A 15481-nucleotide genomic window follows, 5' to 3' on the forward strand; every position below is an offset into this window, starting at 1 on the left:
ACATCGAGTTATATTGGTAATTATTTTCTAGTTTCTGGAGTAGGGCCACTTGTGCCACTCCCTCCAGTGAGTTCCAGGTCTGGGTTCTTATGTTAGATTTCTACCATGTCTCCACAGTCACAGCTCTTGGCTCTCTACTCTCCACCTCCTGAGATACCTTGCTGAGGCTGCATCTTTGTCTGTACAACCTTTCTCCCCCTTCTGGTTGGAGCAGGTCCCAGGATTGGGGAGACACCAGGTATCCTATATAGCTAAGTTGTTGGTGATGGTGATCTTGCTGGAACCTGTTGGCCATTAGGTCTGAGGGTCACATGGATGTATTTTTACCCATATGATGACTGTTGTCCCCTGCAGTCTTAAATTTTTTGCCACACTCTAAGAAATGGAGCCTGATGTGCCACTACTAGAGTCCTTGATCTGCTGGCCATCAGGTGTGAGGGCTGCCTATCTTGGGTGCAACGAGTAGGATGCCAGTTTGTTGCAGTTCACTGAGCCAGAAATGAGTTCGCTCCCAGCTCATTGCATGTGCAGTACTCTCCCATAGCCTTTGCCTCCCTATACAAACTGGTGCCCGATTCGGCTCTAGGGGGCAAGACTCAGCTGTAAAACCTATCCTGTTCCTGCACTGCCCGCCTGGGACCTGCTGCTCTGCCTCTGCTCCTGGTCAAATCAAACAGACCAGCAAGACAAGCAGTTCTTTGGGTTCACCTCCTGAGCTCCCGGTAAACTCCCCTTCCCACCTTGTTGCTGATGGAGTTCCGGCTGCTGGTGCAGTTCAGATCGTGGCTTGCGGAATGCTGCTGGGGTATCAGTCACTAACACCACACCACTGTGTCTGCTGCTTTCCTGTGTCTGTCAGTCTCCAGCTGCCCCTCTGATGCCATTATGTCCTCTCCTATTTCCCGGAATGTGCTCTCTGTGCTTCACAATGGCTAACGTTTCTCCGTCTCTTTAAATGTATCCTTACCATATTCTGCCACCTTGATTCTCCCGATTCAATGTGTTAATTAAGGCAACTAACTGTTCTTTGCAGTGAAAACAAAGGAAATCACAGAATCAATTTCTGGCTTGCCCGAGTTGTGTAGTTGTCACATTTGAGAAACCATAAACACGTTCCTTCCTCCACAATGGCTCGACATTTAGTAACAAAACCACATCCAATTTAAACTAGGCATACGTGAGTTGAGTTCGGTCACACCAACCTCAGCCATGATTCTGCCAGCGTCAGCACAGGACTCCCACTGGTCAACTATTTCAGCTTCTATTAACTCTGAGATTTTTCTGGTTTTCTCAACTAGAAAACTTGAAATATACCAAAGTAGACAGTACATTACTCTTTCTCTGGGTCATCCTCTGCCGTCCTCCCAGGTCACAAGCATGGAGTTGGTTGGGAAGTGGAGCAGCCGGGATGCAAACTGGTGTCAAACAGGATCCTGGTGCTTAAAGGGGGAGGATGAGCCAATCAAGCCACTGCACCAGGCCCTCACTCTACCATTCTAACACAGGAGTTACTACATTATGCTCTTCATATTTTAAATATTACCACAAACAGCCACAGCTGAAACCAAGACAGTGTCTACTATGTCTACTAAACATATTCTAGCCTAGGAGAATATAAACTATTGTAATATGGATGTTTCTTGAATGTTCTTTGCAAACTGCATTCAATACACGAAAAAGCCCTGGATTTACCCAGGAAAAACCTGTGTGAAACACACACAGGTTATGTGGCCTTTTGATTTCTATAGAGAGCAGCAGGTTCAACAAACAGAGGAGCCCCCAAAATCCATCGACTCAGTAAACAAGCCAGATGTGAATCCTTTGGCACTTAGGACAATCCTGAGAAAGGGACTGTGCTTTCATCCTGCCAAAATACTGAGATACAGTAAACAAACAACAAAATACTGACACGGTAAAAAAAAACAACATAAAAAGAATACCATACTTTCATATGCATATTTTAGTTTTTTGAATCACAGCAATTCAAGTAGAAGTTGGCTGGTTAACATAAATACAGGATAAACGCACATGATTTACAGCAATGTGCACAACTCAAGAACAGCAAGGTCACATGATCAAAGGCTACCACGTCATTGGACGTTGGCTAATTAGCTATGACGTGTAGGTCATAATTTAATTGTTCACATCAACTGGGGTACACATTCAAAAAGTTTAATACCAAAACTGAGTGTAATTACAATTGCCTGTTTCAGAAAGGATCTGCATAAAGATGAGTGTGTGGATACATGGAAAATGTAAGGGCAAGATGGAGAAGATGTACAAGCAACAGAAAGTATATCCTACATGGTAAATTCCCTTTCAACTTACACCATTCCAAAATAACTCTACTCTTAGGAACGTGTTAGAGGAGAAAAAGGCCGTGTTATGTTTAACAGCGCAGGGGAGTGCCACCGCACTGAGGGCAGGCAGAAGAGCAGGCCAACAGACAGCCACGAGTGACTGGAGAGGAGGGGTTAATACACTGACTTTCAGAACTTAACGCCTTCAAATTCAAATCAGTATTTGTTGTGATTTGAAACACATTTAAAATATGTATGTACCAGTAAACTATTTCCTAACAATTTAAACGCTTCCACCTTTAGAGTCATGCTATTCCACACTGGGCATTAAGTTTTAGGAAATCAAAGTCTGGGTTAAATAATCTAATGATATTCTACCAGTTTCTTCAAGATTACACACTCACTATGCGCAAGGCCTGCCAGTAGGGTTGGTTCTGTAGCTACACCTTTGGTGGTTCAGTTTTCTTCCCTTACAATTGAAAGCACTTTATGGTATTCCACAATTACAGGACAGTTCCCAGATTTGGAGTTCGAAATGTAGGAGACAGACTGAGTCACGGGCAGCAGAGGTGACCCAAGCTTCCCTTAGCGCTGCTCCATGGAAGCATGCTTTCAGTGTCTTTGTTTGCCCTGAATATGTGCAGCTCACTGCTCAGCAAGGATCTACAATACAGGCCAATCCGAAGAGGACTGACCACCTTACACCAGAAGCAGTCCTACCGAAAAAGTCCAACACTTCGAGCATACAACTTCTTGTTAAACATTCAAATCAATTAAAATCCTTTGAAGAAATGTTCAGAGACAAACTTTAAAGAACTTTGGTGAATCATTCCCATTATACATGAGATCTACTGCACCAGATGGTGCTTAGCGGACAAAAGCACCAACTTCAACACTCCTTTCTATTTGTTGGAAAAAAAAAGGGTCCGAAACTGCTCCTGCTAGTACACACATATTTAACATTTTAACAAAATGAATACAGTGCACTGAAGGTCAAGGGCAACTGTACTTGCTAGACACAAACAAAAGTGGAACAAGCGTCCCTCCTGAAGGACTCCTGCTATGCGTGTGTCACAGCTCAGTGTTTCCCCACTGCTGGTTTATGCGTTTTCCTCACCACTTGTTGGTACTGAGATCAGCCCTGCACACAACATCACGGAACTGAAGTGGATGGATGCTCAAACACAAATGGCACTGGGTTAGCAGGCAGTATCAAAGGCACCCAAAAAGGTACACACCACAGATTGAGACCTCGAATCTCCTGCATGTCTTCTTCTTCTTTTGGTATGTTCCTCACAAAGCTGAAATGTGCCACAAAAAGTAGGGAAACTGAATTTGACTTTGGTCTCCAAATGGATTGGAATATTTTTAACTCCAATCGAGCACCTCAAAAACATCCAGTTATTGTTGACTACAAGAAGTTAAGGTCAAAGAATTTAAGAGGGCACTACGTGGCACTAGTGATAGCAACATGAGCCTGCCACGACACACTGCCCCGAACCCAATGTGAATAATGCTGTGGCACTACAAGGTATAGAATACTGAAAACATTAAAGATCTCCAAAACAATGCATACAAACCCAAAAGTTATCAACTCTATTTCTGCCCAATACATGGCCAATACTTTAAAAAATAAGAATTTTAACGTGAAATTCTTATTCTCACACCCCAAAAGGCCACAAAGTACATTCACAGGAAGTCGTTCTGAAGATGAAGCCATTGCACAAAACGCAGTGAAAGTACACGGAGTGAACACCGCACTGAGTTTAAGTGTAGACGCTTCATACAGCAGTGGGGCAACCTCTGAAGGCAAAGTCTCCTAGAGAATCACCACAGCCTCATGAGTGTCACAGATGATTCCTTTAAAGTACTGGAAGGTACAGTGTCCTCAACAGCAAAATTTAACAGCTCTGTCCTGGTAGTACATTTAACCTGAACGCGACCATTTACCTTTCAGAAAACAAGCACAGATTTCTTACCAAACTCAATTAAGATAATGACCTGATGGTTTGGATGGCAGAGGGTCCATTGTCTTTAATATTTTTACTGTTCCACATATTAATGTTATCTTAAAAGTAAAAACTTATAAGGGAAAAACACAAAATTATCAGTTTCTCTACAAAATAGTTAAATGAAATCTACGCAGACTTAGAAACAACTCAAAGTCTCAAATTTTTAAAGTGAAAACAGGAGCCAGAGAACACTTAAAAGACTGCTTTGTTCGCTCAGTTACTCCAAGGCTAGGGAGACCACGAGAGCATGCCCAAGTCACCGACAGGGTCGGGCGTCCACAGCTGACCCACTGATTCTATATTCAAAACCATTGTATGGCTGCTACTCTGGCAGTTTAAACAAAATATTTTAGATGCTATTTCATTCGTTGTCAAAAACAGTGACTCTTAATGCCAAAACAGTTGAATTTAAAATATTTAGCCAGGTTCTCTTGGGAAAATGTGGCAATAATACCAAGGTTTTCCCTAATGCTGTTGTCTTAGTAAGATTACAGAAATTAATAGCCAGAGGTTAGAAATTTATGTCTGCCAATATTATCTTTGGATAGCTGCAGTGCAGCACATCATTGTGGATGGCCTTGTTTAAAGGGTTGGAGAAGTGCTCTCAGAATAAACAACACTGCATTCTGACTGCTGTAAGCCAATGAAACATAACTGAGTCTGGTGGACACGGGAGAGAAAATGGCAATTTTGAGAAAGGGGTGCTTTGAAAGGCATTTCCTTGGAGGCAGCCAAGGTATTCCTTTTCCACATTACCGAAAGACCAATAACGAGGGTGGTTCCTTCCACTCAGACAGCCAAACTCCCACTTAGGCATAGTTACATGTTCCCAAACTGCTGTTCTGTGCACCGCGCTGGCTTCGGTACTCCATGGTCCTGCAATCTTTTGGTCTTCTCTCTTCAAAGCAGCCCCACACTGCTATCCATTCAGCAGGTAGACCACCAGTTCATAGGTGGCCATCATAATGGCTGTGTTTGGGATCTGTCTCACCAGATGAGTGGTCAGGCCACGGTAAAGAGACCCGTAACCTTCTTCCTGAACAACCAGGGACAGTGTTTGAAAGAATGACCTGTATTTTGTTCCCTCTTCACGCAGTCTTGTTCTTACAACTTCTGTTTGGGAAATCAAATTAAAAACAAATTAGCTTTGTTTAAACATTACTGACATCTTTACATCATCCTAATTAGAAGAAGCACATCTCACTTATCAGTTAAAGCATATGTTTAGGACAAACACCGATTTTAAATGTGTAGCTGACTGTGGGTCCGGCGGCGTGGCCTAGCAGCTCAAGTCCTCACCTTGAACGCACCGGGATCCCATATGGGCGCCGGTTCTAATCCCAGCAGCTCCACTTCCCATCCAACTCCCTGCTTCTGGCCTGGGAAAGTAGTTGAGGACGGTCCAAAGCTTTGGGACCCTGCACCCGCGTGGGACACCTGGAAAAAGTTCCTAGATCCTGGCTTCGGACCGGCATAGCATCGGCCATTGCGCTCACTTGGGGAGTGAATCATTGGACGGAAGATCTTCTTCTCTGTCTCTCCTCTCTGTATATCTGACTTTCCAATAAATAAATAAAATCTTTAAATGTGTAGCTGATTGAAACAAGAAGCTATAAACATAGAAAGTGACACAATATAATAAAAAAGACACACTATTTATGACATTTTATATGTCTGTAGGTATAAAAATACAATGAAGCAATAACCTACAGAAACCACACTGAAATGACAAATGGGCAAGAAAGGGAAAGTATTTATTTATTTAAAAGTTTTTTTTTTTTTTATTGGAAAAGCAGATTTATAGAGAGAAGAGACAGAAAGATTTTCCATCTGCTGTTTCACTCTCTAAGTGGCCACAACAGCCAGGGCTGAGCTGATCGGAAGCCAGGAGCCAGGAGCTGCTGTTTCTTGTGAGTCTCTCATGGGGATGCAAGGTCTCAAGGTTTCAGACTGTCCTCGACTGCTTTCCCAGGCCACCAGCAGGGAGCTGGAAGGGGAAGTGGGCCCAAGTACATATGGGATCCTGGTGCATATAAGGCGAGGACTTTAGCCACCAGGTTACTGTGCAGGGCCCAACATGCGGAAGCATTTAAAACATTAGCTGTCATGCAAGGACAAGCCTGGAACTGGACTAAGATTCCCAGTGCACCTTAAGGATGATTCCAATTTTTCTTCATTTGAAAGGCGAGAAATGGAAGCTACTAGGAGGCTTTAGTTCTAAGCTTGGATAGAATTTGATTTCCACTGACTCTATTTGTAATGTACTCTTATGTAATGACTCTATTTTCCAAATATTTCAACAAGCTACTTGTTGGAGGACCTAAGACAGTTCTCAGAAATGGAAAAACAAGCTGCTTGTAGAAGGGCCTGCGATAGCTCCTGGAGATAGAAAATGCATTTGAAACATCCCTGTCATGTTTGAGCCACTCCGATACACCTCATTTATCAACTTAGACCTCTTACCCTAATGACATCACTTGAAGGGTTAGGGCTCACATATATCTTAAAAGATTGACTTATTTGGAAGGCAGAGTGACAGAGAGAAAGGGAGAGATCTTTCCTCTGCTGGTTCATACACCAGATGTACCCAGTGGTTGAATCCAGGCCAGGCTGAAGCCAGGAGACAGAATTTCATCCAGGTATTCCTCAAAGGGTGTCAGGAGCCACAGTACTTGGGCTACCTTCTGCTCCCTTCCCAGGAACACTAGCAGGGAGCTGCCAGGACCTGACCCGGTGCTCATGTGGGACTCCAACTTCACAGATGGTGTCTTCATGTGCTGCACTGCCCCTGGCTCCAAGACAAGATGTGTAACCCCCAGAGCTACCCCTTACTTCAGCAGGTATGCTCCTACCCCAGCAAGGTTGTGGAGATGGGTTACTCTGACATCTATTAGAAACGCCTGGAACTTGCTTCAAGAAACAGATGGGTTAGTTTACAGTCCAATTTGCAGAAGAGTTGCCCTCAGAAATTACATTTTAGAGCAAATACTCTCTTTCTTTAGTCTTATTTATCCTGACAGGATATACAGGGAGAACTAAATGCTTAAAAATGCATTCTCATTTTCCATTTGGAAATAAGGACATTTTTGATCTTATTGTAGTAGACCTACACTCAGACACACTGTAAGCTCTGCAGAGCATTTTATACAAAGTAGCAACAATGCATTTAAAGATCTACTATTGTCCCTATTTATAAATACATACATATTGTTTGAAAACAGAAACTTCTTGCAAGGTCTGACCCCAAAGCACATGCAGGGAGCACCACCATGCTGCGACAGCACATGCTGCCCCTTTAACCAGCTCCTGACTGCTTGCAGATTTCATCCCATCACTAATTCCCAAGGAACTATTTTGCTACCCAATAGTTCAGTAAAATCGTAAATGCTCTAGCGAGCAAGTTATTGGCTGGCACGGGCCAGATTTGTTATGTTACTCGACATAACGGGTAAGAGCGCTACTCTTCTTACCATGTGGATAAGCAAGAGTTGTGGCACACGTCTTGGAGGTGGCGGCGGCCAGCATCATTCCCACAAAATCTGATGGCTCCTTCACAGACTCCTCCTCGCTTTCCATCACAGAAGCAGTCTTACATTCCAGCAGTTTTTGCTTTATACTCTCATAAATAACAAAATGGATAACAGTCTCTGATATGCCAGCATAGGAGGCAGACATGCCCCTGTAAAACCCTTTAAGTCCATCTGTCTGATACACTTTGCGAATACATTCAAAAGCACCCATTCTCTTTTCCCCACGGCTCCTGAAAAGGAAAAGGGAGATGTCCTATTGACATAAACAAATTATTACAGCTTTTCAGAAAAAGTAAATGCAATGCAGTCAAAAACATACTATTCCAGCCCATCATGCACCACCAGGCAGCCAGGACTTGAGCTGATCTCCTACTCCGAGCAGTGCAATGCCTGCCCGCTTACAGTCTGAGCTCTAAGGCATCACTCAGTTTCTATCTCGTCTTAAATCTGTCGTATCAGATGGGTAACACATGGAGATATTTCACTTCCTGCAAAATTTGTGACATACAACCAATACTGCTTACCCACCCCTGTGAGCCTAACACTGAACTAGGCTGTGTGACAGCCTGAAGTGGAAAACGAAGTTCTGCACTGACACATGACTCTGACAGCCTGCAAGGCTATCAAGTGGACAGGCACCTCCAACTTCAGGCTCAGTCTATCAGTCGTTACTTTTCGGTAATGCTGTTCAACTGGATTTTGTTACACTGACGATTTCACTAAAAGGAGCATTCCAAACATCCAATGATATTAACGTAATACACCAGTAAGACCCTCACCACCTGAAAGGCTAGAAGCAGCCGACACCGGAAACCCTGACCCGCACTGCTCTGGTTTTCCCAGTTCCCATCAAATGCCTAGGCTTCAGGAGTTTTACAATGATTACCTCTCCTGCTTCAGATGGGCTTTAAAAAGCATCTTGATCAGCCCATGTGAAGTTCTGGTTAATACAACATAGCAGTGCCTATCTGTTTACTGCAGAGCGGCTCAATGAATGAATCTTGCCGTTGCTAAGCAGTCGCAAATGCAATTTACACATATGAGTGCAACAAAATCAGGTAGTAAAAAATAAGGGGAAAAGACGGATACTTGGCACCAAAACCTCAAGAAATAAATTTATCAAGAAAATATGTCAAAGCAATTTTAAAGAATTACCATACCTTGCATCAAGCTGTAACCGAGTCTTTATAAGCCAAATGGGGTTGGTTGCTGTGATTGCAGTAAAACCTAGACAAACACGTTTAAAATGAATTCCAGGAAAAATAAGGAACAGAAACATTTAAAAATTATTCTAAAGAATATATAGAAATATTTAAAGTGCTAATTGATGGGTGCTTCACACTGCTAATGTATAAATCCACACAACCATGAACTTCTCCCTTGACTTTCAATCTGCAAGTTCTGCCTTCACTAGGAGCTTCTTTGAAGAGCAGCACGTGCTCCTGTCTAAGAGCTCGACAGCTCTTCCGCCTGCCACCTACGTGGAATCCACGCACAGCGGTCCTCTGTACTCCAGCACAGGAAGCATGCAGTCTAGGGCGGCTAGCTGGTGGTGCGATTAGGATCACGGAACCACTACATTCAAAATGAATTCTACTGAAATCGAAGCATTTACTATAACTTATCTTTAGTTGATTAAATAACCAAAAAGACTACTGTTTGTCCCCATAGATATTTTCTATAAATATGCTTACTAATACTATTAAAATACGATTATTACAAGTAAGATTTCTGTTAGGGTTCTAATAGGACAGATCTATTTCCTCATCTACTTGAACACATGAAAAAAATTTCAAAAATCTGAAACTTTCATTTTTATAGACACTGAATAAAGAAATTCACAAAAGGAATCAACTCTAATTTACCTAAATAACACAAGCATTATCTCTTAACTACTAGTACAGGAGGCTGGTCAGCTCCATGGTTCATTCCAGGTAATAAAGTACAAATTACGGGGTAGTAATATGTGGCTTGGCTAATGCATTAAGTTTTATATGCCATCTTCCTATTTATAGGAAGATGGCACACAAAATACAATATTGAGATAGGATTTAGAAGACTGCTTCACAAAACAGGATTGTGGATAGATTTAAGATTAGCTGTACAAGCTTCAGAGGAACGACTCCCACCAGGCTACATCTATCCAACAGGCCTTCAAATTCAATGAAAACTTACACGAGGAGATGTCTAAGCATCTTAACTGGTTTCATATTTTTAAAAGTGAAGTGCCAGTAGGTCAAGCATATCAGGTCGAGAAAGGCAGATCACAACCAGCACACTCCACATGAGCACAGTACTCCGAGCAGCAAAATGCTGGTGTGCACTTAAGAACACACAGCGCAGAGACAACTGTAAAACTAGCCTTTCAAACTACTGCAAGTAGATCTACCTATGTGAAATACTTTTAAAACTACATTCTCTACAGAGCTGACATTGGCCTTTCAAGGTTTCTTCCCTCTCCATGATGTCAGATAATTAGCTAAACTCAAATTTTACTCCACTGACCCTGTTTAACACCATAATAATGGCCAGATATTACACAAAATAATGTTCCTATTAAGTGTATTCAGGAAGCAGGATAAATGGAATGGACTGTTAGTAACAATGGCTTCTTTTTCTCTTATGTGCTTTTATTATTACATATACAACTATAAAATTAAAATGAGAAATTCTGGAAGCATCAGCCAGCATTAAAATGATATAAACGTAAAAGGTTAGACAGACCGCCAGGGACATCTTTCTTACTGAAAGGTTCTCTTCATAAATGTTTTTGTGGGAGGGAGGAAAACGTGCAGCTGCCAGCACAGTGCATGTGGCCTCAACTGAGGACAAAGTTCTGAGTTCCTAAGTGAATTATTAAATCTTTTTAAATTAAAGATATTTAGATTTATATTTTAAAGCAATCAGACATTATTCTGATCAAGCCCCAATTTTGTATTCATATTTTTTAAGCTTAGAGATTTATGTTAATAATAAAATGTCTGGAATTAAGATGAAAGGCTTATTAGTGAAATATTGCTCAGTAGAAAACAAACAAAATAGTCTACATTAGTCACAATGATCTTTATTAATTTGTAGAAATTTTAAATTAAAAAAAAAATCAGCTTTTTACTGAATTTCAGAAAAAAATATGCTGCTCCCCCAAATTCTCACTTTCTTTCAAAAGACATGCAACACAGTTATCTTACTTTTAAATAAAAGGCCTACTTATAAAAATATGGCAGTATCAAAGCTTCTACTCATAATACTCTCCCAGGTCATAAAATTCCTTAATTTGAAACTGGGAAAAATCGACATCAATATACACAAGCCTTAAAGTTAGAACAAATATTTTATAATCTGAAAGTATTCCCTGAACATATTAATAAACAATACAGGAAGTAAACACAGGTATTTCTCACTAAACTAAAACTCATTGCCAGGTACAAATGAACCTGTATCAGAGGACTGATAGGCCCTAAGCTATTAAACTCTGACCCCTAACTTCTATGGCATTACTTTCTCTTGAACAAACTTAAGCAGATACTTCAGGCTAAATTAAACTTTAGTAAATAAAGAATTGAAATGAACAAAGAAAAAATGTTACCATTAACTTAGATTTTATATATATGGCAAATACAATTTGAAGTTAGCCAAATCTAAATAACTTCCTTCCACTTCTAAGACAAAGACACATAAAGGTATTGAGAATGGTGCTTCTCAAATTTATAAATTGGTTATTATGTTTTACTTTGCATTTTAAGTTGGTGACATTCTGATATTACATTACTAACTTCTACCAATATTCTGCGCACCTGACGACATATAAAATAGATTGAAGAGTACATGAGGGATCCATCTGGAGTTAAGGATTAAGACTGCTCCACAGTCTCTTAACGCGATTATTACCCAGTGGCAACAACATTAGTGCTTTGTTAGAAAGTTCTAAACAGCTTAATGCAATTTTCAGTCTTTATCTGAGAGTCCAACTGATCCAATTTCATTTGATATTGAAAAGCCAATTAAAAAACCAAATTAACAGAAAAATCTGTTTACAGCAAACTTGCTGAAAATGTTTATTTTATTAAGTGAGTGACACTTGCAGTGTTTCATTTTCAGTATTTTTTATTTCAATTAACATCTGGAAGAACAAAATCTATCTAGCTTCCTCACAGATAAATATCATTTAAGTATTTTAAAGTGTTATTATTAATAACTAAAACAGATAAGATCTCATATTTTTTAATCCTTTATTTGCTTAAATAATGGTATTAAGATTTGCTCTTCTGGCAAGAGTTGAAAGCCAAGAACCAACGCAAAAAAGAATGGAAAGCAGTGTGATAGGACTGTGTTAAGCTAAGCAGAGAGCTCCAGCTTATCTAAGCAGTGTGGGAGGACTGTGTTAAGCTAAGCAGAGAGCTCCTACCTTCTCTACAAGGAGTCAGATGGGATGATAGCATTTACAGCTGTGTGTACATGGCTATCACACTCTTTGAAGGCCAAGGCTCTATGGCCAAGCCATACGCTTTTACTACGTGATGACTGCAAAGTCCCCCTTTCTTTCCCCTACTAAAAGGATTTTAAATGGATCAGATAAAAATTTCATGAAACACTCAATAATGCACACAATAATGCACTCAATAATAACACACAAATTCAGGAAATAAAAGTCCATCTCCCGCAGCTATCCTACAAACCCAGGGTGTGTCTTACACTAAGGCTGTGAGAGACGCTCAGATCAGTACTCACGAGGTCAAGTTAGTCCAACTCTCTACAGGAAGTGACCTGCGGATGGGGAGCATGAGATGGCACGATCTCACTCTTTTCTCGGGAGAAATGTACAGTAAATGCCTAAAATAGACACAGGCTGTTCTGTATCATAACAACAAGCAGTGACCTCATCAGAAACATGTGTACAAACTGAATCCCACTGGAAGGAGCTGAGAAATAGTTACGGTGAGATCTAACTTTTAAAAAAGTTTTAGGTTAAAAAAAGAATGGATTATTAGAACGGGCCATATTAAAAAAAAATTACGAGTGCTGAAAATCCTGCCATCTAGAGCAGTTTCAGAATCCAAATACTTACCTAAAGAAGATCAACCTTCCTTTAAAGAAAAAATGCTAACCTTGTCAAAAGGAAATCTAAGAAAATATCAAGAGGGGGGTTATCATCTTATCTTCCTATCATTACCTAACACAAAGAGTTAAAAACATAATCTTTTAACAAACACTCTTCTAGTAAATCTTTAAAAAAGAAGTCCAACAGAATACTCAGATAACTTAATTTTGGAGCTAATTATAATTTCTTTTTTTTTTTAAATAAAGCATATGTTGTTACAATAGTACCTTCCACCTTTTGCACTATGGCCAGTAACATTGCACATCCATACTTATGGAATATTTTGGATTATTTTGTATTTAATTTCTTGTATTCTACAAAACAAAAATAGGAAGAATGTTTACATATAAACACACAAACATCTGTGTGGCCCCCATTTGGCTGAGCTGCAATGGACAGACGAGATAATTTAAAAATGTTTCATATCTGCTAGACAAAACTTGTATTCAATGAACGAACTTTACCTCAGATACAAAAATCTATCTTGAAAAATAACAGAGCATGCCATAAACAAATAAATTCCAGTAGGTATGTAGAAAACATTAGCAATTCCATTACTGCTATTTTAAGAATTGAGCAGTGATGCACGCGTGCAGGTGTATAAGGGGCTATTTGAGTTCACAAGCAAAATGCAGAAATTCCCACCAGCAGGATAAATTCAGTTCTACAACTTTATAGCCATATGTCGGGGGAAAAACGGGTAAAACATGAAAGCAACATCACTTTATTGGACTAACTGCTCTTCACTGGAGAGCGAATCCATAGATCAATTTTAGAGGCTTACAGATTCTCACAGTAACCACTTCGTAGAGCTACAAAGAAAGTTCTCCTTCGCTACAACAAATCAAAGGTCTACTTTCAACAGACATATTTGAGTTTGCACACAAAGTGTGAATTGAAACTGAATTAAGAGATTACTGGAAGTGAAAATTACAGTAATCTGAAATGCTTGCTTTCTGTGCCTTTTGGCGTGGCACAATCTCACAGGTGGTATTTTCAATAGTTTATCTTAATGCGGATCTCACAGTGAGGTGACAAGGTTAGCATTTTTTTGGGTGTTGTTGGGTTATTTTTCACATGATTATCTCTAAGGAGGACATGGCACTCCCACATTACAGAAAACCCAGGGTGACCTGGTCACGCCGCTGGAAATGAAGCGGCAGATGCTACCTCAGGGAGCCTGCACTGCCCCACTCGGTTACAGCAAAACCAAGAACAGCAAAGGTGTTAATCTCATCAACAGCGCAAGGAAGTCTGAAAGCACATTTCTCAGAATAAAAGTGCAACAGAAGTATTTTTCAAATTACACAGTAAGTACACAGTGCAAGAACTCCGAACATATAAAGATTACCAGTTTATCAAAAGTCAAGGAATCTAAGTTGGACTAAAAAAAAAAAAAGACTACCAGCTAATATTTGTACACATTCGAGGAAAGAAAAAGTGCAAAATGACAATCCTATTGAAACTTTTTGCAATGTGAAACAAATGCAGGTATAAAATTTTGATGAGATATTCTAACTTAGGGAATCGACGTTCTGAATGTCTAAATTTCAATATTCTACTTAAAATGACTGCTTATCACTTCCTTGATCTCAAGTCTTTAAAAAATAAAAAATCATAAATGTATTTATGATAATTCAGAACACATTCTTAAACAATCTAATACATTTGCTAAAAAGCTTGACCTAGACCATTCACTTTCACTTTATACCCACAGGGAGTATAGGTGAAAACGGTATCACTAAAAAATCCAGCTGTCACTAGGTAATGTCTATGGCACGAAATGAAAAAAGTAATTCTCAAAACCCCAATCAATGTAAACCAACTAACTTATACCATGAACAAAGGTAACAGAACTTGCACATAAATTTACAGGACTTGGCCCAAATTTTCTTTAGGGGAAATCAGAGTATTCACTTTCCTGATGTTTAAGGTTATCCTTTCAGCTTTCAAACTTGAATCAAACAACAATTCCTAAACAGAAAAAGCCCTGGAAGTAATTTCAGGGTATATGCTAGCGTTCTCATACGGTACAGAGTACCTCACAACTTTTTCAGAAATTCGTATTTCAAACTTAACACTTAGTTCCAAGTTTTAAATGTGCTTCAAATTGATCTAATTTATATATAAAAACACACAAAGTTTTATTTTTTTCTTTTTTGCAGATTAAGCACATAGCTGATCAGAAAACTGCAGATAATTTTTGCTGCAAAGTATATGGCTTTGTTTAACATGCATGGCAGAATGAATGCAGGAGTGAACTGGCCAAGCCGATCCCCTGCAGTGTACGCTCAAGGAAGTGCAGACGGGGGCTAGTTTTAAGTGCTATGTGGTCTGATTTGTGTGGAATGACAGATTTTTACACATTATTGAAACTGAGTTATTAGTAACATACCAGTCACAAAAATTCAGCATTTCAGCACAGGACAAGATGAATACTTTACCAAGAACTGCCGGCACATTTCAGACAGAAGCCAAAACATGCAGCGAAAAGGAAAAGGCACTAACAGAAACCGAGGAGAAAAAAGTAAATTACGGTTT

General features: G+C 39.9%; 1 protein-coding gene across 3 annotated transcripts in view; it reads right to left on the minus strand.

The window, feature by feature from the left end:
* Nucleotides 1-1942: 1942 nt before the first annotated feature.
* Nucleotides 1943-15481, minus strand: part of SLC25A36 (solute carrier family 25 member 36) — a 28100-nt gene continuing 14561 nt past the window's right edge. For 2 of the 3 annotated variants that reach the window (XM_041004156.1, XM_041004142.1), the window contains 3 exons: nt 9003-9069; nt 7783-8072; nt 1943-5425 (listed from right to left, as the gene is read on the minus strand). In XM_041004156.1, coding sequence (XP_040860090.1) covers nt 5232-5425; nt 7783-8072; nt 9003-9069 — 551 coding nt within the window. In that variant the 3' untranslated portion in view covers nt 1943-5231. The remainder of the gene's footprint in view (nt 5426-7782; nt 8073-9002; nt 9070-15481) is intronic. The other variant, XM_041004150.1, reaches the window with a different exon arrangement.

This window comes from Ochotona curzoniae, unplaced genomic scaffold (genome assembly GCF_017591425.1).
Source record: "Ochotona curzoniae isolate NIBS_2020 unplaced genomic scaffold, NIBS_Ocur_1.0 contig_1302, whole genome shotgun sequence".
NCBI lineage: Eukaryota > Metazoa > Chordata > Mammalia > Lagomorpha > Ochotonidae > Ochotona > Ochotona curzoniae.